This window comes from Anser anser (assembly GCF_964211835.1).
Source record: "Anser anser genome assembly, chromosome: 13".
Lineage (NCBI taxonomy): Eukaryota > Metazoa > Chordata > Aves > Anseriformes > Anatidae > Anser > Anser anser.
Window position 1 is genome coordinate 4,519,664 of NC_139734.1, and position 24,664 is coordinate 4,544,327.

General features: G+C 35.5%; 1 protein-coding gene across 2 annotated transcripts in view; it reads right to left on the reverse strand.

Moving 5' to 3' along the window:
• Positions 1 to 6: 6 nt before the first annotated feature.
• Positions 7 to 24,664, reverse strand: part of SMARCA1 (SNF2 related chromatin remodeling ATPase 1) — a 29,849-nt gene continuing 5,191 nt past the window's right edge. Inside the window, exons 3-24 of one of the 2 annotated variants that reach the window (XM_083797051.1) lie at positions 22,966 to 23,132; positions 21,923 to 22,023; positions 21,698 to 21,798; positions 20,646 to 20,825; positions 19,050 to 19,205; positions 18,680 to 18,811; positions 17,881 to 17,949; positions 17,039 to 17,148; positions 16,092 to 16,318; positions 15,426 to 15,547; positions 14,886 to 15,038; positions 13,582 to 13,714; positions 12,459 to 12,607; positions 11,731 to 11,850; positions 10,418 to 10,528; positions 10,096 to 10,209; positions 9,269 to 9,391; positions 7,627 to 7,759; positions 6,567 to 6,685; positions 6,140 to 6,352; positions 1,147 to 1,257; positions 7 to 470 (exon numbers count right to left, since the gene is read on the reverse strand). In XM_083797051.1, coding sequence (XP_083653177.1) covers positions 399 to 470; positions 1,147 to 1,257; positions 6,140 to 6,352; positions 6,567 to 6,685; positions 7,627 to 7,759; positions 9,269 to 9,391; positions 10,096 to 10,209; positions 10,418 to 10,528; positions 11,731 to 11,850; positions 12,459 to 12,607; positions 13,582 to 13,714; positions 14,886 to 15,038; positions 15,426 to 15,547; positions 16,092 to 16,318; positions 17,039 to 17,148; positions 17,881 to 17,949; positions 18,680 to 18,811; positions 19,050 to 19,205; positions 20,646 to 20,825; positions 21,698 to 21,798; positions 21,923 to 22,023; positions 22,966 to 23,132 — 2,916 coding nt within the window. In that variant the 3' untranslated portion in view covers positions 7 to 398. Of the gene's footprint in view, positions 471 to 1,146; positions 1,258 to 6,139; positions 6,353 to 6,566; positions 6,686 to 7,626; positions 7,760 to 9,268; positions 9,392 to 10,095; positions 10,210 to 10,417; positions 10,529 to 11,730; positions 11,851 to 12,458; positions 12,608 to 13,581; positions 13,715 to 14,885; positions 15,039 to 15,425; positions 15,548 to 16,091; positions 16,319 to 17,038; positions 17,149 to 17,880; positions 17,950 to 18,679; positions 18,812 to 19,049; positions 19,206 to 20,645; positions 20,826 to 21,697; positions 21,818 to 21,922; positions 22,024 to 22,965; positions 23,133 to 24,664 lie in introns of both variants that reach the window. The other variant, XM_083797052.1, reaches the window with a different exon arrangement.

The following is a 24,664-nucleotide window of genomic DNA, read 5'->3' on the forward strand; positions in this document are numbered from 1 at the left end:
TTCAAATATTTTTAATTCAGTTTATTTTCCCACAGCCATATAAATTTAAAATATGAAACAACAATAATACAGCTATAGAATCTAGGTTTCCTTTCAAAGCAGCAGCATATAAAACATATAAAAGCTAAAACTTCAGCATAAGCTTAAAAAAACAAGGACTGAGTGAATTTTGCAGAAGACATGAAATTCACAAAATACAGTACACAAAAATACTGGAATGCATAAAATATAAAGCTACACGTTCTAGGTAATGAAAGACATTGTAAATATACAAAATTTGCTAAATTAAACCAAGGGATTTGTGAGCAAGTACCATGAATACAAAGAAGTTGGCAATTAATACTTGTAGATGAAGACAAGAAAGGGGCAGTTTTATATTTAGCATTCATTTTGCGAGTTCACGACTTCACTTTCTTAGCATCTTTTTTTCCGGAGTTCTCAGTAGCCAAATCTGCTTTTCTCTTCTGTGACTAAAAAGGAAAAGAAAAAAAAATTAATTCCAGCAAATGGTGGCATCATACCACAATGTTTTTAAGTACATTAACTATTTTAAAAGATAAGTAACATTAATGCATTCTATTTTTAAATTCAGTTTTGTGGGAGTTAACAGAAGGGTAAACAAAAATCCCAGATTTAGACACTTAATTCTGCTACCCTTTTTGCTTTTTTGATGTTCTGCATTACGTGGTCTCAATGGTACAAGTACTATGCACACCATGAATTGGATGAGAAGATCAGGACCTTGATTTATTTATAGTTTTGCTGTTGATAAAGTGACAAATCTTTAAAATAAAAGGAGCACTTCTTACTTCTTCCTCCAGAAACTAGTACGTAGTGGAGTAACAACAATTTTAGATTGAAGTCAACATATCATGTAGGCAGAAAGAAGAGCTATGCTTTCTTAAAAAGTGCCTTAGCTACTTACACTAAAGCCTCTTCTCAAAAAAATAAGTAAGGACCCAAAATATTATGAATTGGGAACATCTGCATAGAATCTAAGAGAGCTGTGAATAGACAGATATTTGTTTAATCTCTCAACTAATGGTTTATATTTAAACAATCAGTTACTATTACCTTCTTTTTCATCTCCTAACAAAAATATAATTGAATTCTACCACCCTGGAAATAAAGTGCTGCTCAACATACCGATGTGACTTTTGATCCTCTTTTCTTCTTTTCAGCTCGTTCTTTCTCCTCAATTTCCATATTCTCTTTTTCTATTAATGATATGAGAGTATTACAGCGTCTCTGAAACTCCTGAGGAAACAGAAAACAACAAATTTTAAATGCATCATACAAACTCTCTCATCTACAAAAAAAAAAAATACTGTTTTTCCAGAAGTGTTCAATACCCAGATTGGTAAGATCAACTTTGTTATTGCACATCCGTCTTTATCTTAGTGCAACCTTTTCTATAAGGAGAGAAAGGCAAGATATTTACTGAAATATTTGGCTTCCTGACAGTTTTCAGGACTGCCTATATCTTCCAAGGTGATGTTCCTAAAGACTGATGCAATCTTTCATCATGTTTATGTGAAGCAAATAATATACTGCTGCCAGCATACTATGCCAGATTTTAGGAAGAGGGGTCTTCAGGTACATCTTTAAAGCAGGAAGAAACCAAAGCTATCTTCAGCAATATTTTGCGGTGGCACACAGACCTTTTTGTGATGAGGTAAGACACTTTAGAGCTCTAAACTGGCAAAAATCTATCCAGTTTTAAGCCTTGAACTCACTGTCGTATCTACCTTCAGTCAAAAAGCACCCAAAAGGTAGGAGGCCTTAAATGCTTTTAAGCATTAAGACTTCCAAGCCATCTGAAAATGTTCAAGATTAAATGACAAAAATGTCATTTATATATTAAAAAATATTTCCAGTACAACTGTCACAATACTTCCATTGTAGTTAATAACAGTTGGCTTGGTAGCAGAAATCATTTGATTCTTGTATCCCATCTGGAAAAATAGTTCTCTTACCAAATACAGAATATGTACTTATTTCTATTATTATTGTTTTAAGTATGTTGAAAACAGCAATTCCATGGCTAGCTCTTTCCAGCACAAGGCAGGAAGGTTTCTTCTGATGAAAAAAGCTGGAAAAGAGCATCTTACCTATTAAACTCAGTGAAAAAAAAAAAAGTAAACCATAAGCTACCCGAAAATTACCTAGTAGCATAAAGCTCAACCTACAACTGGTCTATTCACCATGAAGTGAACAGGTGACCTTTTTGCCCAGGAATTAGTCTCCGTTTTCTTAGCATCTGTAACCTGCATACTGCCTCAGCCATCATGCATGCTTTCTTGATCCTGATCGTTCTGAAACAGACAAGCATATGACTCATCTTGGAGAAGTTCATGTCCTAAGACTAACAATTTTCCTTAAGTTCTCAAGGTGCCACAGATTCCTCTACAAATCGGGCTGCAAGGCCTTGGATGAAAGCTGCACAATCCAGAATGAACACAGAATCCTTCCACCTTTCTTATAAGCAAAGAGAAAAATTCAGGAAGTTTGTCTTTACAACTCCCTGCTGGAAAGGTTCCAGTCCCACGCATGTAGTTTTACAGTCATTTCTGCCACATCCGTGTAAAAGTAACCCCAACCCCCCCCACCACAAACACAACCATAAATATTCTCCTGTCAACCAATAAAACCCCTCAAATTTCATGCAAACAACAGCATTCAGATAAAAAGGCTACAAGTCTGAGAAAACTTGGGTGCAAGCCATCCCAAAATGTATTGCATCCCCAAACACAGAACAGAGATCTGTCCCCAAACACTTCACAAATCAATAGAGGTGACTGAAAAGAGGCAGAAGCAGAAAAATGATTGCCAGTATGTCAGAAGCATTTTCCATCATTTGAATTTGTGCATGTTATACTCGAAGACAAAGGAGCTGTAGGTAGAGACTGATGACAATCTGTTCCACAAAAGCAAGCAGTTCAACCTTCCTGAGTGTAAGAGAAATTACCTGGTGTTAAATTCAAGATAAACAATTATCAGAAATGCACCAAGAAATAACCTCCAGACATTTGCCTACAGCACTGAGAAAAACCCTCTTATTTGCAAGGAAAAAAAAATGCTTGTATAGATGCGTATGTTTACTATAATCAAGTGTTCAGGTTGACATTTAGTCTTTCCAGACTGCTACCCCAGAACATGCAGAGGGCAGAGGATGGACTCAAAAACAACTTTCTCAGGAGAATCACAGAAGCAGCTGACAGTAGCATGTGGTATGCACACAGGTTTCTGCTACACCTACTATCACAAAGAGAATCTGCATTACAAATTCTGCCCTGAACTCCTGAAATTTCTGTATGGACTGATCCTGGACTGAACCATCTCATTTCAGTACTACAAAAATACACTTCAAGTGTAAAATGCCCTGCACCTTTAGAGTTGCAATTTCATTCAGTATGGCTGATATTTTTCTCCTTAGGATTGAAAGAGATGAGATGTACTTTGCTCTTCACTTCATAGTTATAAAGACTAGTATTGCAATAAATAAGATGGGAGCACTGAACCATCACCTTCTGCATGACCGAAGGCAGAGATGTTGGCTTGATAGAGAAAGTAGAAGTCTGAAGCTCTGTCAACAGGCCTGTACGTTCCTGTATTTACATAATCGTTTCTTACACTGGCTAGGGTTACAGAAAGGTAAAAGAACGTACATAAATTACGCCCAGAAAACAGATATGTGATTCACTATTGCCATGATATTCTGCATTCTTTCTGCATGGACAGAAATAAAAGAATAATTACTAAACTATAAAATTAAGCTTTTGTGCATAGTTTAAAAAAATCATAGTTTTAGGCACTCTCAAGCTCTGAAAATTTACATTTTGGGTTAAAAAACTGTTTACGGAATAAATCACTGAAGCAGAATCTTTGTTTTCCAAAGAGAAACCTTCAGAAGGAAAAGAAACCGAAATAAGAAGATGGAAGATAAATAAGCTACTTATACGGAATTCAAGAGACATCTAGTGGTTAGTTGAACACAAAGTCTGAGAGCCCAGTAACAAGTACTTGTCAGAATTACACTGCCCTTCCTATCCTGTTTCATGAGTTTGAATGCAATAAAAGGTAATTTTGAGGTCACATGAACTTCAGTGTTCTAAGAAGGCGTTAATTTATCCACTTTCACTGAACTTACTACATAACTCTTTATAAAAAGATTTCTATTTATACTTAGTACGTTATTCTCGGAATCAAATGACTTTCCAACACTTTTCATCATAAAAAGCATCAAGCCAGTGCAAAATAGACCCACAGAAATGAATACTCCCCAGAAATACCATGGTATTTGTATGCATAAAGTGTATCAGTTACTGGCAATTTAAACCATACATATCATGGCCATTTATAACAATTAAGAAAATTAATAGATGCATGAAATGAAAGATTACTTTATCTTTGTATTTTCATACCATTATTTCAGCTCCATAACAGTAGAAAAATAGTATTAACAGGTAGAATTTTGAGAAAATATAAGCTAAAATTCACTGTATTTCCACCCAGTCTCTCCATTTCAGCATTAGATACCACAGAACACGGTTCTACATGTTAGGAAAATGATTCCTTTCTCCTTTAAAAAGATTTTTTTAAGGAACATAATAATCTGAAAGAAGACTTAGAAGATTTAAGTCTACCTCTGACTTAAAAACATCAATTAATCTTAAACGTTGAGCTATATTTTTAATTTCTAGTACCAATTTATATTATTTCCTTAAGCAGATTCCTCCAAAGACAACTGAAAAGTAACTAAAGTTAATATTGGAGAGGTTTTTATGGTCACAATTTTAAATCCAGTATCTATTCAAACAGACATTTCAGCAAGAAAAGTCTTCAATTATTTTTAACTAAGAACATTTTATGAACATTCCCTAAGGCTGGAAACAATGAGTGAAAAGTAATGCCCAGTGGCTCTGCAGCTACTGAACTATCCAAAAATGCAGATTTATATACAAAATGGCATGAAAGTTACGTGACCACAACATATCATTTAATTAGAAGTTTGCTTACAAGGCAATGGGAAGTATCTATGGGAGTTGTGTAAGGGACAGGGTGCTCCAGTATTTTGTGTCAGCCATGCACATATGGTTTTGTGTTCAGTCAAACCAAAAAATAGGTGTTTCTTCTCTTACTCTTTGAAAGTAAGATCAGATTATTCCAGGTATTATAAGAAAAATCGGGAAGTACACGTTCCCCTTATAAATACATTCATATTCCAATTGCACATACACGTGGTCTTTAAATAAGGTACAAACTTGTACTTTTTATCTGTAAGAAGGAACTTAATCAGGTAAATTTGACCGAAGATTCCAGGGCTGAGCTAACAGTTTCCTTAAAACCATCCCATACTCAGAGGCTAGTGCCTACATAGCTTATCATTTGCAGCCACCAACACTCCCATTAGTATTATGTTCTGTTACTTAATATCTAAATTAAAAAAAGAATGCCTCTGCTCTCCAGAAAAAGGAAAAAATACAGCCAAAATTCAGAGTACTAGTCCACTTACTATCTAGCCAACTTATTTTTCTGAGTATAAACAAAATCTGCAGAAAACTAAGTGAAAAAAGCACTTAAATATGATAATCCTTATTCAAAATTACAAAGTTAATTTTAAACCAATAGCTTCAATGATTAACTCACATGAATCTCTCTGAAAATTTTCTCATGCTTTTAGAAATTAAGTAGGAATATTAGAAAAGCTGTTCCTTCCTCCAAGTATGTAATTCAGATGTTTTGAGCCTTTAATATAGTCCAAAAATTCTGAAGAGCAGTCATGTTCTAGGAAATATTGTTAAAACTTTCAGTTTGCAATAAAAGTAACATTTGTAAGGCTAGTGTACTTCTGCGTTAATCCCTTCGGGTAACACACAACTTCAACTTGGCGAGTTTTCTAATCTGTTTGTTTCAGCTCTACTGTGTTGTTTGCTGTACTAAGGGAATAGGTAGTTTTATTAAAAATAAGGAATGAGAATGAAAACGAAATTATTTTTGAGAATGAAAGCCAAAATTATTTTTTCAGCACTTATTTCCTACTTTCCAGTATTTTGGCGAAAATCCAAATTATGTGATAGAGCTTAAAAAGTAACAAAATTCTTCAGATGCCTACTTGGTCCATGTAACTGACACCTACCATTGCAGTTCTAGATTTGATAAACCAGTCAAATCTGAACTGAGGAGCATTGCGCACACACTGCCGTAGTTCTTCATACACGTTTTCTTTGTCAAAGCCCATCTTGTGTAACATGCATATCAGAAATCTGTCTTCTTCTTCTGTGTAATTTTTCCCTTTGTTTGTTCCATACTGGATACGCAACTGATGGAAAGGTGCTTTATACCTTGCAATCTGAATGCAAAGCAAAAATATTGATATTAAACATACAGCGCTACATCATGGATTTATTACATATTCATGTGGATTACTGATACATAAAAACAGAAATCCCATCCCCAACTGTTCCCTTTCTGAAGGGATGTAAGAGATTACATCCACCTGTAACCACAGAGTTAGCAAGAAGCAGTCACTATAAAAAAAAATTAAAAAATCCTGCAGTGATTACTTTGGCATCAAGGGCTTTCTTGATACTGATTCTCCGTTGAATTCTTGCCTCTCCTCGTTCAATTTGAGCCATAATCCTCTCAATGTCCTGCAGTTCGTTGCAACGTTCCCAGAAAACAGCTAAAAACAAAATTTGTAAAATAAGACCTTTTGCTTTACTGTTTCGCCTTTACTCAACTAAAGCACTTCAGCAAGAAAATGTAATGCGGTTTGTAGATCCACAAAACCTTAAAGATTCAGTAATACTTTCCCTTTTACTGTGCTAGCAAAGAAAGCTTGCACAGACCTTCATTCACTGTCTTTAAGTTAACTATAAGCAACAGCTTAGTAACAACTGTAGGACAGTTTATATCCAATACAAATAGCTGGAGTTAAGTAAAATTGGGAAAAATTACTTTTAAAGGTAGTTAGTTATAACCATGGTTTAATGCTGCTAACCTGTTTCACCATTCTTATTCATATGTCAATTTTTACTTGCTATCTCTAAAGTCAACAGGAACTACCTAGCGTATGACTTATAAAAAAGATAGTAATGTGTGGCTTCTCCTGATTCTTTGGGTTGGTTAAAAGATGTAAATTCAGCACTTCATAGGGAGCTCTTGATGAGCTGTTCTTTTTTTAAGCTAACATGCAAAACGTTGCAAGGCTACATTTTATGAAGGATTTTAGGAAAACTAAACATAAGGATGAAACAGGAAGAATTCTGAACAAATTAAAAGGTGTTGTGCAAATACCAAAGACAAAGACACAGCACACTAGCTAGAACAGTATATAAACCTATAAAGAATTATGTTGGCACTATAATGCAACTTCATGACTCTACAAGACCACCGTGTCAATGTAAATCAACTACAACGTGTTCTAAATTTCTGCTGAGGAAAAAGGATAGCTCAAGACATGTTTATGCTGCAAACTTAACCTTTAACACAATTAAATTTGCTGGGGAGAACTACAATATTCTTCCTATACACATCCAAATTCTACATTTTGTAGAAGAACATGTAGCAAAAACAATGGCTATTCGACACGACTAAGAAATGTATTTTGAAATATACACAAACCTGAATACTCAATGACCTCCTCGGGTGACTTTCCTTCCACCTCACGGGCAATATTATCTATATCATCACGACCGTATTTCTCATTAGCTTTAATAAACTGATTAAAATCCCTTTTATTCCAGTTTGTAAAACCCTGTAAGCACCAAGAGATCAAGAAGCTATTACTAAGTAGAAAGGAAACATTTTGCAAAATTTTGCCTTATGTATCATTTGCTACAATTGCCAATGCCTCTGCAATGTCACATAATTAGAGTGGTTAATGGTCTTTCAGGATTTCCGTAACTTCTATTATTCAGGGCTTATTACTGAGTCATTAGAAGTCTAAAGAGTTATTTTCTTGCATGACTCCACATGCATTAGTAAGAGCTTTTTATTTTGCCTCCTTTTTAAATCTTTTATGAATTATTTCTCCAAAGAAAGTCTCACCGACAGGTTACTGTAATTTTATTTAAGCAACAAAAAGTCTTTGGAATACAGGAAGCTCCAGTACGAGTGTCATTACAAGTTCTTCAAATAGTTCAAGTATCTAAAGCAATAGCTGCTACTTAGTACACGTACAAACCTTGAACCAAACAAACAGCTGGATGAAAGCTTAAATATATCAAGAAACAATCTTTAGTCCAAAAAGATGCAATCAAATGGCAACTCCATAGCACTGTCAAACAGGAAGTTTATTGTGTGCTGAAGAAATTAATCCAAAACTGAACAACAGTTAAGTGTGATGCAATGCATGGAAACATGACCCAAGAACATGGCACTACATTTTAAAGACAGTGAAAGGAGAAAACATCAAGAAAAAACAACAAAAGTCACATCTACAAGGAACTTTGCCAGTTCTCCAGCTGAGTAAGATGACTTCTCAATTAGATTGCATCTTTACAAGTTCAACATACACAAATATTTATTTCTAGACATCAACAGACATGCATATTTATTTTCAGACATCAACAGACATGCATACCAACAAAAGCTGAAGTATGTCCTCTGCTATAAACAGGTGAGGTTAATAGTCAAATTGGGACCTTGCAGGGCTAGGAACACTAGCCCGCTTTCTTGAGAAAAATTCCTGAATCCAGAAAGTCTCAGCACTTCAAGACACACCTTTCTCCTGAACAATTAGTTTTTAATGAGCCTAGACAGCAGGATAACAGTCCCAAGAAGTCAATAAACTAGCCAGTGACATGGAGACAGTCCCAGCAGAAAAGGAACATGCCGAACCAAACTGGGGCAGAATTAATGGATGTGACATGCCGCCTTATACAGCTGTGTAAAAACCATATGGTGATGGAGGCTTGCCTTCTCTGATTTCAGTCTTGTCTGATAAACTCAGAAGACAAATGCACATACAAGAAAGCCACTGACTAGATTTCTACATGCATTGCTGGGTAGTGGATTCACTATACAAGTCTAGCTTGGAAACATTGCAGACATTCAAAGAACAGTAGCTGACTAAGACAAACTTACTCAAGGACAGGAAAGGGGTCTCAACCAAAAAACAAGCCAAAATCATTACATCTTGTGTGCTTACATCTCTATAACATTGATGTAGCTTTCCTGTGCATACATACCATCTTTAGTACTACACATTTACATTCCATGCTAGTAAAAAATACACAGTGAAACACCTGACCTATTATTTTACCTGTGTTAGTAGCTTTTCTTTCTCTTCAGTTTCTTCAGGAGTCAGAGGCATAGAATCATCTATCTTCTTTTGTTCTTCTTTTTGTACCTGGGCTGCATTCGGAAGGTCAGGGTTCCTGGGTACCTAAGATCAGAGGTATCAGTAAGCAATAGTGCTGCAATGTTAAAGACACTTTTCCATGGACCTTGCTTTACAATCTAGAAGCACATGTTAAATTTCACAGGAATGACATAGCCCACACCTACTAAACATTTGTTGTCACAGAACAAAACAAAACAAAAAGCATCCCAACCCTGGGCTACTCTAAAGAAATGAAACCATAACAAAAATATCTTTAAAAAATTACCCAAATATTTTTATACAAAAGTATTGCAAAATTGCAAAACATTATCCTTCAAGATAAGGTGATGGATTAAATATTGTCATTAAGTCACTAATATAAGGTCATCTTATATTAGTCAAAAATGGTTCTCACCTTAGATTATGTATTTTTTTTGAGGAAAAGTACACAAAGCATCAAAAGCATCTTCACTTTTTACACTCGATTTTGTTGTTAGGAACCCTCCACAAGACACACAAAGCTACACAGATTAGTTTTTAATGAAGGAAGAAATTACAGACAGCTTTTTCTGTTTCACAGTGGAAAATAAGAAAGAGAACAGAGGTTTTAAGCCATTTTCCTTCAATTTGGAACAAGACAAGACCAAAATGATATATTATTTCACGTAGACTCATTGATTGTATTTAGCTATTTTCAAGCTTGAAGCAAATCTGCAAAGAGGAATACAAATACATTTCACTTATTTGAAGGGGAAAAAAAAAATTACCTTATATCCTATAGTCTTACGGTAATATAGAATTTCTTTTTCCAGAAGTTCAAATAATCGTGGTGGAAAAAATTGGAAATCCTGAATATTTGGCTGTTTTGGAGGTCGTGGAGCCTTCAAAAATACATGGGTATATTAACGTAATGTAAGTTTGACTTCCGTGCATTTAAACTGCCATAAATCAGCAGTATTGACAGCGTATTACTTTACAAGTACATTAATTCTATTACCAGAATAGGGTGAGAGCAAGGGATGCAACATGGGAGAGCAGAAGAGCAAAAACACAACATAAAAATAAAGACCATTGTTGCCAACATCCTACCTTTGGGACTTTTGGTTCACTAACACGTAGGGCTTCTCTGAAATAAGCATCAACTGCATAATTGGCTTTGCGCTCTCGTTTTGGAGGCTCTATCCATTCCATCATGCTCAGCTACACACAGAATTGAAGAACAATGTATTAAAGTAACTGTATACTTTTCTCAAGTCACAAAATAATTACTAGTGTGGCGCTGCCAAACAAGTGTTTTTTCTCGCTAAGTCTGGTGCTTGTGCTCAACAGCACAGATAATACATCAGAGCTCAAAAATAAGCCAGAAGTTATAGCTAATTATAACATGTATTTAAGCACATTAAAAATAATACACCACTAAAGGAAGACTGTTGTTTTGCAGTGGCATGACTAGACACCTTTACAGTAATCTACAGACTTCAGTCACCTGAGTGAAGTTATGCTTCCATCTGCTCAAATACCATTGAAGGTCTAGGGACTTGGGCTTTACATTCTATTATCTATGATGATACAATGATACAAATTTATTGTGATATTCATAAGCTCTACAGACACTACAACATTGTTAAAAAAAACATTAGACTGGAGTGAATTCTCTTACAAAAGGACTTCAATTAAACTTAAAGCATATTTCAAGGCAATGCTATACTAAAATCCTTACAAAAAGGCAGCTTATCAAGATGAACAGTTCTTATTTACGTATATATTTATATACACACCCATTCTATTCTCAAGAAATATTTAATTTTTCTAAGTGTTTCTTCAAAATTGGTAAGGAACCTGGATTAGAATTGCATCCTGTAGTTAACATGTAAAGAGTTCATATAATTAATTCCAGATAAAACCTTAAGGAAATCTTATGTCCCATATCTAATGTAAAGAGACAGAAGTAACATCGTGGGACCATGAGTAATACTTCTTCATTTGGATGACCTTTCTACATTTAGCTAAGTAATTGCACAAAACTCTTCACATGGATGCTTGCGACTAAAACCTTCACTGCAGGAAAAATCCCACACACAAAATTCTAAACAGGACTGGTTTTTCTTTTGTTACACGGCAGTAAAACAATACCAGCTGCAGCAGTATAGTAGGATGCAGAGTAGTATTTTTGCTGCAGGAAGGATAAAATTTGAGTGATTTTATCAGATTTTCCCATTAAAAAAACAGGGGGGGCCTGAAAGCTCGTTTAACACAAATTAACAATCCCAATGGTTGTGCAGAGCTAAGTGAATTCTTCAGGTCCTACTTCACTACCATAACCTTTACAGCTATAACATTGCTAGCATAGCCTGTATGCTTACACCTCTAACATCTCCAATACTTGTCTTTAAAAAAATTACCTTCTGTTTTTCTCTATAATCTTCACCTTCGAAGTTGTATAAGCTCATCTCTGTGTCCATAGTGAAGTTTCTTAAAGAGCTTTCCCCCATTTTCTGCAATCGTTCGTTCATTTCAGCTGTCTGAAATAAGAGACAACATTTTTAGGCTTACTCAAGCTGTTCTATGTTTTCTGCAAAAAAACAGCTTTCATCATTAAACATATTTCATGTATTTTTCTACTTTAAAATTTTACTTACATTTTTCTTATTAAGCAGGATTTGCCCACTGTGCTTTCCAATTTTGAACAAACTAAGGCTTCCCGTTATACTAAGTTTATTAATGCTGCGATGTAGCCCTACAACTATATAACTTTTAGATTTAAATGAAATTTGTGCCCAGCACTTCATTTTTTTCCACAGCTACCAATTCCCTAATAAAATTCCATAAAGATTTCGTGCCTATTAGAATTGTTGGCATAAAATTTACATGTTTCTAAGAGTTCATGAAATAAACAATACTTAAGATACAATGCACTTAGTTTGAACTAGTGAAAGTAATTACAACTCACTACTCCTTCCAGGCTTTCATAAGGTTTGAAATATTTATGAATAGTAAAGTAATATGTGGGCATATAAAACAGATTTACATAATAATTAAAGTGTTCTTGTCTTCTTCTATAAAATGTATTTTGCATATCTATGTTTAATGTTTGACACATCACAAATTCTATACAGAACTGCTCTCTAACCTTCTTTTCACCTCTTTCTAAGATAGTGGTTATGTCTTCTTCTGTCAGCTCACTGTCCTTAGATGCAAAAACATGGGTAGCTCCGTGCCGGATCATCTGCAGCATTTCGTCTTTTGCCAGTTTGTTAGACTGTTGGTCTATGAGCCTTCCTAGAATCAGAAGAAATATGTTGAAAGTTGTAATACAAAACTTCCAGTATGAACACGCAAACAGTGGATTTTTTGAGTCCACCAGCAGAACAAGCAAGCAAAAAAGAACTACAGGAACAAATTACATTTCACTTGAACTGAAAATAAACAAACTGGGAACTTCAAGGTAAATACAAAAAATGACTATGGTACAAGACATAACAAAGAATTTGTTTCACATGAAGATAATCCAAATTTATATTTAAGATCTTATTCTTGCAAAGTCAGCTGGACTTAAGATTAAAATCCTACTTCAAGATGAAAAGTGACAAGATATTATAATAATTAGAAGTATTGAAGATTTTTTAACTCTCACTTTACTGATCTCAATGCATTTCTGAATACTTTCATTTTCCCCAGAACTCTAATTTCTGTCCCAAAATTCCACCAATCCTGTCTCGTCTTCATAGACCATCACAATTTTGACTATTATCCACTAAGTAGACCACTCTCAGAAAAAAGAAAAAAAATAAAGTCATATGGCTCAGAACCTGCACAAACTTAGGCAGATAACTTCAGGTTTTGACAAACTATTCTTCCCAGAGCTTCTAAACAAAGCCACACAAAGCAGTTTTAATGTTCAGACAATTCAGATGTAGTAAAAAACACTCCTACATAATTATCTTTCATGGAAGATATCTTTTTTCTCCTCTTTTTCACTGTCACAAGAACAAGTAATACCTAATTCAGTAGCACTTTCTTCATTTAGAGTCTTACTTTGAATCTAAGCCCACATCACTCAGGATAACAACTCCTTCAAAAATTAAGCTGAACAACTGAATAACTTATACATTATAATTTAAGTTGATTTAGTGTACTATTATTATACACAAGGCCTGTTTTCTCTCATACTGTATGCTTGTACAGTTATTTAACCCATAATTTAAAGGGACTGAACAATTCTGTTGCAGAAAAACATATAGAGCAGTTGATACCTTGTTGTATTACTATAGAGTCCAGTCTCAGTTTTATTTCAGCTCTTTCTACAATCCTCTCTTCAACAGTATTATCAGTGATTAGTCGGAACACCCGTACTGGTTTCTTTTGACCAATACGATGCGCACGATCCTAACAAACATAAATCAATGAGTGTTCAGCAGCAAATACAAGCAATATGCAGTTTGCTATATAAGCAGAAACATCAGACTGAAGCTAGCATAAATTCCTTGGCTCCTTCCTTACACAACAGTATACAAGAGTTATCTACTTATAAGTGGCTATTACACTTTTTAAGTCGGGGTCATTCTATTGCAATAAACACATCTACCTCATCATAAATGCAGAAAACTGAATGCCTGTCTGAACTGCACATAGGAGGTGGAGATACAACTGCATATGCAGACAGACCTGCACTACATTCAGTTCACGTGGCAAAAGTATTGTCCTTTGACATCCCTAGATTGATAGTATTAATTCCATGTGCAAAGTCATGTAGCTACAGCTTCAATAACAGAGCTGTCCCAAATTAGCTATATTAAAGCATCAGTATGCAGCTCACATTGTACAGGTCTAGTGCACAGCAAATGAAGTTAGGCCAAACATACTTTATTTGTTTCTATCAAAACTTGTGGCTCTTCTCTCCAGAGAGCTTAAATAAAAATTTGTCCTCAGAAAAGAAAAAGAATAATCGTCCTTCAGACTGCTGGCACCAAAACTGAGTGTCCTTTAAAGAACAGTTGTTAAATCTTTTACTCTCCTGCATCATATTCAGTAGCTTCCTGAAAAACCTAAAGCTCACAAATCACCCTGGTCAGTTTCCAGGAATTTAGTCTACTATTGGTAATCAGTCTGCATCTCAAAAGAAGGCAGAGATATTCACAGTAAATACTTGATTCATTTCAGAACATTAGAAAACAGAACCAGTAACCCCCCAAACATGCAAAAAGGCTCATGAGATTTTTTTAATTCCAGAATTACAGACATTGATTTTAGAAATTAACTAGCAGTCAGAAAGAGAATATAAGGGTTTCTTTTCATAGTTTTGACCTTATTTGCTGGCACATTTATGCAGAAACAAGGTGGTTTGCAAAAGCATAAGCCTTCCAAAAGGGCTGAATATAATGCTGCATGCTTTTAATTCTCTACTATTTTGGAAATAGCCAAAGTATTATTCATTATTTGACTCCTTAGTTTGTTGGTAATGAAGACAAAAACCAACAAAAATGCAGGTTCTGGAAATACTTATACAAAATTGAACAATCATAACTAATTACCACCATGTATTAGAAAATTAACTCACCATGGCTTGCAGATCTACTTGAGGGTTCCAATCTGAGTCATAGAGAATCACCACATCAGCAGTTGCCAAATTAATTCCTAGACCTCCAGCTCTGGTACTCAGCATGAAAATGAATTTACTGCTGTTGGGAGCATTAAATGTGTCTATTGCTTCCTAAAAGACAAGCGTCATTAATACATTAGAGCTGTTTCCAATATGTTAATTGCATTTCAGTGAAACTTCTTGGAAATTTAATTTTCAGTGCAAAAAATCTTTAACGGAGAATGTGGATATTTTCACTTGTGCAAACCTACTCCGAGTTAACAAAATATGAAGTTGTTCACTTAGTTAAGGAACACAAGAAATCTACTTTATTATGAACTTACGGTTAGAAAAAGTATACAGACTCAGCTGCCTTTTTAAATTGTAACTCTTTTTGTTTTTAACATGATTTCTTTTAAGGAATGATAACATATTTTAAGGAATTATAATCATCTGTAAATAACAGCTTCTTAATTGAATGCTTAAAACAGACATTTCTTATTTACACATCTTTCCTACCTCTCTTTCTTCGTGTGGTGTCTGTCCATCAAGTCGGCAGTACTCATATCCACGCCACATACAATAGTCTTCCAAGATATCCAATAAACGAGTCATCTGGCTAAAAAGCAGAACTCTGGAACCTGACAGAACAACACAGAAGGTTTTGTTGTTGATTTTACATTTTTACATTACTCAGTATAGAGCTTACTACTGAACATCAGTAAGAACTCACGTGCAATATTCTGTACTATGCTAACTTAAGTCTTTCTTTTGAAGTTACTTTTCTGGTATTGATTTAACTTCTCCTCAAGGCCCATTGTTTGATAATTTATACATAAGAAATATGCAGCTGAAGAAACAGAACATGTGAAAACATAGTAAGATAAGTAGCTGACAACTGGCGTACACAAACTAATACTCTCATCAGAAATGCTCTTCAATACAGCAGGTAGAGACTTTTTCCTTCCTTTCTACTGCATCGTATCACTAGTCTTCCTCACCATTCCTGTAAGACCTCCTTTCCTCTATGTGTTAATATCTACTGAAAATAGAATTTCAACAAAAACCTCATTGAAAGTAACGAATGCTCTCATTGGAGGAAAGACAAGAATGAATCATTCAAGTTTTACAATGCAATTTTACTTATGATGACTATTCAGAGCGTTGTTTATAAGCACTACTCACCTTGCTCTCTGAGTTTTGCTAGCAGTTTATCCAGAACTAACATTTTACCACTGTTAGTGATGAGATGTGTGTCAGTGGTGTAAGGAGGGCCAGGTTCAGCACCATCAAATAGGTAAGGATGATTACAGCACTTCCGCAACTGCATCAGAATATTCAGCAGACGCATCTTATCCATTTTCCCAGCTGAATTTAGGATATCAATATCTTTCATCAAGATCCTTGTATACCTGAAGTTTTACAGGCAATTTTGAATAACTGTTTTCATTTTATACTTAAGACATAAATGAAACCCTGCAAATCCTGATTACTAATTACTGGAAGTGGGAGTTGGTTTTGTTCATATAATAAAATGGTTCATTATTTATAAAACTTGAAGAAAATATCTGACTGACAAGGATTTATAAATCCATACCTAACATAAACGGCAATTTGTCTTTGAGTGATAGTGATCTGTTACTTACTATGTTTTCTTACCATTTTTTTTTATTTTTTTTAGGACTATGAAGTCAATTAAGATATCACTGATTCTACTGAAGCCACTACATTGACCTGAGATCTGCATAAAGAAATAGACTGAATTAAAAAAAAAAAACGCGCACTTCTTTCCTCACTTTTATTCTCGGTATGTGGCTCCTGAGGCCACATTAATTTCAACCTTGAGACTTCTACTGGCACGTATATATTTGGATCAAAAAATGAAACTTATTAGGCATACATTCTTTCAAATAAATTTGAGAGGAAAAGAAGATTCTGCTTTATTCCTTCCATCCCTTTTTATTACAGTTCCTGAGCTCTTTGCAACTCGTGCACCCTTAAAATGCCCCCAAAACAGCTATAAATAGGCTTCTCCATCTGACTGTTTTAATATGCAACTGCAAAAATATCAGTATGAAGAGCTGTACTGTTCTTCATCAGAAAAGAATCTTACTTTAATGTGAATAACTCACCATTCCCTCTGCATTTTGCTGAGTCCAAGATAAATTTTTACTTCCTTCTTTGGAGGCAAACTCTTTTCTACTTCTGCTTTTATGCGACGTAATAAGAATGGCTTTAAAACCTACAAAAATTGAGTTTTTTCAAATATACATTTATTTGAAACTGATTGCCTCAAATAAAAGAATAGATTAATTTTTGTGACATTTATCCAAAACTAACCAATATCTATTGCTCTCATACTGACTCCCTCAGAACAATTGTGCTACAGTCTGAAAAATTAAGTTGTCCACTACTAAGCTGCCAAGTTCACACTTGAAGTGTGTAACGTTACATTAAAATTGTCATACTCATCCCAGTTGCTGTACTGAGCAAGGACCAAACCCATGAGCTCATAAAATCTATTTCCCTCTACAGTCTGTTTTATTACCACTAGAAGCATATACAAAATACACCACTTCAAAGATAAGCAATATACACTGGACTTCCTTATGATTTATTTTATTACCCTATTATCTTGTGCACAGCAAAACAAAGATAAACACGTGCCTTTTCAGGCTAGCCTGAAAGATGTATCAAGATAACAATCAGGATAATAAATAGTTTTCAAAAGGTCTCAAAATCCTCTTTGTGTTTTATGTGCAGACTGTCTGCTTCAAACAGTAACATTACAGAAAATAGTGACTGAAAAAAATAAGTTATGGTATTTCATTCATAAAAATTCAGCTGGGCATTTCTGTAAGTCAGTCCACGTTCATCTCTTCAACTTGAACTTAGATAAATATGTAAATACTCAGTTCTTCTTTGTTACTGTGTATGCTAATGACAACACTTGATTAAGGCTTTAATTACTTACAGCATGAAGTCTTTCTACAAGCTTCTGATCACCAAGACAATTTTTAGTATCAAACCATGAGTCAAAATCCTGTGGGAAGAAACAGCACAAGTATGAACAGTTTATTGTTTGCCTTTTTAACAGACATACTGACTTTTTTGCTCCGAGAGCAAAATAAATCTTGAGAAAAATGACTTCTGTGAGTTAAGGAAAATCAGGCCACAATTCTGTGCCAGCTACCCAGCACATTATAACATTTAAGTCATCCAAACAACTCCACTGACAAAATATTATTACTATTCTCCACTTCCAACGTTATCTATGCTCACCAGAGGAATACTCAAGCTCTTATCCTTACTGCTTGTTTAATGATGGGCAAGAGTAAGAGAGAAAACAAAACCTTAAGTAAATGTGATAGAAAACATGACAGCAAAAAAACACAGAAGTAATGCATGCATACAAGGGAGCATTAACAGTAAAAGAAGAGAAAGATGACTCAAATTCTAAATGAAAAAAGGCTTACGCCTATTTGGATGCTCCATATTCTTCCCTCTAAACTGCCTTCCCAAATTTTGCTTCACTTTGCATAATTCTAGAACTATGCAAAGTATTAGGTTTGTTATCACTAGCACTGCACTAACACAATGTATTGTTTTAACTATATAGTGCAAAAAACAGTCTATATTTCAGCAAGCCACAGAGCTTCAACTGAAGCCAGGTCTTTCACATCTTACGTCTCTTACTAGGCTGGTCATTCTCTCCTGCAGAAACCAGCCTAAGAATGAAAATAACAAAATTTTATTTCCAAACCTCTACTTACATCTGCAGAATTAAAGACATCAGGTAAAAGGAAATTGAGCAATGCCCACAGCTCATGGAGGTTATTCTGTAAAGGTGTTCCAGTAAGCAGCAATCGGTTCGTTGTCTTGAACTCACGGACAATCTCTGACAGCTAGGAATACAAAAAATAGTTATCATCACATATTTGAGTATAATCAATTTTCATCTGTTTCTGAAACCTGAAACCATATGAACTGAATTTATAGACAGTGAGCTACAAGAAAGTCATATTCACAGCCTAACAGCTTACTGCTTATAGTTAATATACCACACTTAACATTTGAAGTTTACAAAAATCAGGTGGAATCTTGTGTCAAAATATCTTAAGGATCAAATAATTCTAATTTTACCTTAGACTTCTCATTCTTTATTCTGTGGGCTTCATCAATTACCAGGTACCTCCAGTTAAATTTTTTGAAGACTGACTTCTCTTTAATTACCATTTCATATGATGTAACACAAACATCCCATTCACCAGGCATCATAACATCACGGATAAAGGCAGCCTACAGCAGAGCAATTGAATTAATAACATTTATAAATATATACAATATATTTGAAATTCAGTAAAACCTACCTCTGCCAACATTAACAAAGTACTAAGTTAGCACACAAAGGAAGTCTGAAAAATCTTTTGCATAACCAAAAATTACTGTAACAAAAGCTTTCAATCCTTTGCACTTTAGGCACAGACACCAAAAAAAAACACAAATTCTTCTATTTGAAGTTCAATATTTACTCTCCAGTATTTTCTTCTGTAATTTAAACACAGTAAAAACTACCAATAATGAAAAAAACATCTACACTATCCAGCCCAAAGACACACAATCCACAACAAAGTGTTTTGAAGCAGCCCACCTAGCCCACTCCTACCTCCTCTCTTTCCTAAAAATCAGTCTCCTCTGTCCCATTTATTGATAGGTATACAATATCCTTCATATGAAAAAGTCACAACATGCTGCTCTCCAATAATGTTTTTAGTAGGATGCATAGATGACCCTAACTAAAAGGACTGATGCAAAGCGTGTTGCCTTGAAGAACCACCTAATAAGGGAGTTCTCTACAGCACTCTGCACTGACTTGCTATTGCAACTATAAGCTCAGAGAGAAACTGTCTCTGTGGTGGCTAAAGTAAAAAAAAAAAAAAAAAAAAAAAAATGAAAAGTTTTGACAATACCAACGTAAGACTCTGAAAGCATGGAAAGTATAAAGTGAAGGTACATGCTTCCCTTCACCACAATCTTAATTTCATCCCATGGAACTAGCAACAAACACTACTGTGGTACAAGTATTATCAGATTCCAAATTAAAGCAATCTGGAAGAGAGTGTTCTTGTCAAATCTGACATTGCAGCACTGGAAGAAACTGTCCAAGTCATTGGCATGCCCAGCAGTTCCTCTCAGAAACAGGCAACCATGCAATCTGTATGAGGGTACCACAGAATTCACAGGAACCTCCAGGTCATTCCCCCCCCTAAGTAACAAACCACCCTATATCTAACTCAAAGCCTTGACTATGAAAGATGAAAACTCTGTGATAGAATCCTAGTTAAAAGGCAAAGCATGGACATTACATGTAAGTACAGTCAACTAAAAAAAAAGTGAAGAAAGAGGCAGCAAGGTAAGGACAATAAAGGAAAATTAATAAATGCTGTGACAATGCAAATACAGAAGAAATAAAAAAAAGGTGCAAAAATCAAAGAGGAAGACAACAGAACAGGCGAGTAACAGACAGCTGCACCTTGATTCCAATCTATCATTTCACTCACTGATTTGCATTTTGTCCTCATAGTTACAAGTCTAACATTTTGCATTTTCAATGCTAATATAGTTAAAGATCACTGGAAAAAAACGGTAATTAAGGAAGTGGTTTACTGAGAGTTCCATGTCCCCAAATGCTACTTTCTGACAAATAACATATACTTCATTTCAATGTACAACACTTACTCTGGCATCTTTGTCTCCAATAAGGCAAACAGCACGTAATGATGGTACCCAGCGTTTAAATTCATTCATCCAATTGTGCAAAGTTGATTTTGGAACCAGGACCATGTGTGGCCCAGGAATGTTTCGGTAATGCTTCAGATAGCCTAATAATGCTATTGTTTGCAGAGTCTTACCAAGACCCTACACAGACAAAGAGGGGGAAAAGAAACTTTCTAAAACAAAATGACATACAGAAATAGTTTCAAACAATTTTCTTAGTATATCATTCTGCCACTAGAGCAGTATACAGCAAAATACACACAAGAGTTTGCAACACAGTATCTTTCATTATATTACAGTCCCAAATGTGAAAATCTACCTGTTGTAAAACGATCCATACTACTGCATATACAGTCACTACTATAGGTAGTTTAATGTTTGAATTTTGCTCAGAATAACTACTACTACTGAATGTTAATATCCATGTTATATACATATCTTGTTTAACTATTCAAAATTACTTTATTTTTTACCAAATAATTTAAAAAATACTTTTAAGATGTATTAAATTGAACTCCAGACGCAAAGAAAAGACATTATGATATTTATCAAAAGCATCAAAATCTTGGACATCAATCTTGCACACATTCACCCTTCTCGGCAGTGCTGAAGAAAGACATTTGCACACCTCTGTTACATTTGAGCATTAACCACATATACAAAAAAAGAAACGGCAATTATACATTTCCATGTATTTGAAATATACACGGACTCTAAGTTACCATTGACACCACTGGGGCAGTAATTACTTGAATAATTCTACCTTTTCATCTACTTTTTACTATAAAGAGATTAATTTAATGCACAAATGCCATAATTTACATTCACTGTTAAGTACTTGGGCAACTGAAGGATATACAAATCAGAATCATTTCAGCTGAAGAAGACCTCTCAGATCTAGTCCAACCTTTAACCTAGCTTTGCCAAGTCCACCATTAAACCATGTCACTAAAATGAGTGTCAGAAAATGATGGTTAAGTTACAAAAAAAAAAAAAAAAAGATTGCTGCTTACCATTTCATCTGCCAGAATGCCATTAACACCATTTTCATACAGTGAGATCATCCAGTTCAAACCTCTAACCTGATAATCTCTTAGTGTTCCTCCTTTCACATCTGTAAATGTAAGATTCCTCTAAGTAGAAAAATACAAATTCTGAGTATAAAATTTTAATTGTGTTCTGCTCATCAGCTTTTAACTACATCAAAGCAATCAGCAAGCCATCAGTAGAACACTTACACGAAGGAGACTCCTCAAATCGGATGCACACATTAGATGTTTTCCGACTTTCTGACAACAGCTCTTCATCTTCTTCTTGTTCTGTGCGCCTGTGACGATAGCTGAAGAACACAAGATGTGTGTAGATGAAAATTTCAAACTTTTAAAACTAAGTAAGAACTTATAAGAAAACCAAGTAATTTACCTACAATGTGCCTGTATGTTCTAGCACCCTGACCTTTGACTAAAGTCACATCCTTCTAATTCACTGTTCCTCCTGGCTCATTCCAGCTTTAATTGAAAGGCTGATGTGAATCTCTCTCCTCCATAGTCATAGCCATACTCTAACAAGTACCACGAGTTCTCTGAGGCACTTTTTAATAAGCAACACGGAAATACAACACCCACATCAGAACTGGCCTTAGAATCAACTACCTGGTAAGTATACCATTCAGAAGATTCACACATTTGATCCCCAAAATATTTTTTTAACAATTGATAAGGCAGAAAACATCATTTGGTTAACATTCCAGAAATTTGGTGTTAGCTATGACAAGACTCCTCACAAACACTACTTGCAGGGTGTGTCTGGATTAGTGACTAATGTAGAAGGACTTGTGCAGTGAGGCAATTCATGCTGAGGATCCAACATCCACATTACTCGTATGTTTTATTTTAACTTGATTTAATTCCACTCTGGTCCCACTGACATGTCCACTAGCAGCTGGAGCATATCAGGTGCATTTCTGGAGCGCATCTTCTGGTTTACTGTCATGCAAAATAAATTCAATTCATGCCATCCAAAACCACTCCACAATATAGACCAGAATACGGTAAACGGCAATAAACAAGGATTTTATTTTAGAAGTGCCCTCTTGATCCAAGCTCATACTAACCTATATGAACCAGTATACATATATCAACCCATTTTTAATGGAATTATGATACACCATTATAGGAAAAGTTCTAGACTCAAAGCACAATCTCTATGCTATTAAATATGTGTATTAAAGTGAATAACTAGCTTGAAAGTATAGCAAGTCAGAAATAAGAATAAGACATACTCCCCAGCTGAAATCAAACACTGCTTTTCATCTTTCTTTATCCGTGGCCGTCCCAGCTTGACTTTCAAAGGAGATGTTGGTGATTTTTGTGCCGCAGGCTGGATAAAATGTGCAAAGAGTTCTGTCTGCTTCAGGAGGAACTCAAATCTTTTTGCTCTATCCGCTTTCTGGTTTACGAAGTGGGAAGAAATATGAAAAAAAGAAAAATCAATGATTTAATTTAAAAATGTATTTTTATTAAGAAACAGAATTGAGACACTCATGAAGGCAAGTTATATGAGCAAAGACCGACAAGACCACCTGCTTACTCTTAGCCAATTAAGAAGGCTACAAGCATCATGAAATAGCTCTTGAGCTGCTTCAGATTTCAGCTTAGCATGAATTGCTTTAGAGCACCCCGATGTGAATTCCGGTAGTTCGAAAGACCCTTCATGAAAACCAGAGCAATCTGGAAGATAATCAAGAGCTGATACCCTCCTCTCACCAACTCATCCCCACTCAAAACCCCAAAATTAGTAAAAACAACTCAAAAAGAGTTTACTCATGTATTCCTTAAGCCTGCAGGGCACACGAGTAATTGTGAGGGCATGTTTTAAAGGATTCTGCACAGAAGATATTTAAAAAGTACAGTTCTGACTTGCGGTAGAAGACGAAATCCGAGCCTTGCTCATGTCAGTGACAAAACTTCCATCAGCTTCAAGGTTATCACGACTAAATCCAAGACAACATTGTGGTAGCTCTGCTTTTGGAAGTATGACTAAAGTAACAGGGATGCACAAGCTCAACACTGCTTGCACTGAAGTTCATGACTTTTGCTGTCAGATTTCAAAAGGATCTGGTTGATGCTTGCCTGAACATGCGCCAGCAGTGTGCCCAGGTGGCCAAGAAGGCCAACAGCATCCTGCTTTGTATCAGGAATAGTGTATCCAGCAGGACCAGGCAGGTCATCGTCCCCCCCCGTACTCTGCTCTGGTGAGGCCACACCTCGAGTGCTGGGCTTAGCTTTGGGCCCCTCACTACAAGAAGGACATCAAGGCCCTGAAGTGTGTCGAGAGAAGGGCTACAAAGCTGGTGAAGGGCCTGGAACACAAGTCCTGTGAGGAACAGCTGAGGGGACTAGGGGTGTTTAGTCTGGAGAAGAGGAGGCTGAGGGGAGACCTCATTGCTCTTTACAACTCCCTGAAAGGAAGGTGTGGGAAGCTGGGGATGGGCCTCTTCTTGCAGATAACTGTGATAGGAGTAGAGGGAACGGCCTCAAGTTGCACCAGGGGAGGTTCAGGTTGGAAATGAGGAGACATTTCTCCTCAAAAAGAGTGGTCAGGTGTTGGACCAGGTTGCACAGGGAGTTGGTGGCGTCACTATCCCTGAGGGTGTTCAAGGAAAGGTTAGGGACATGGTTTAGTGGGTGACAGTGGTAGTAGGGGGACAGCTGGACAAGATGATTGTGAAGGTCTCTTCCAACCTTAGTGATTCTTTATTACTTATTACATTTGTGACAAGGCATATGCACACATTTATATCAACATACCAAAACACGTCATCCTCTCTATATAAAAAAACTTGATTTTCAAAGAAAAATAGTGTAAAAGGCAAATGCTACCAGATAGAACATAATTGCTATCAGTCTTTCTATGCCATTTCTAAGCATCATGTAACACTACCATTTAAAGCACTTTTCATGTGATCTCATTTATCTATC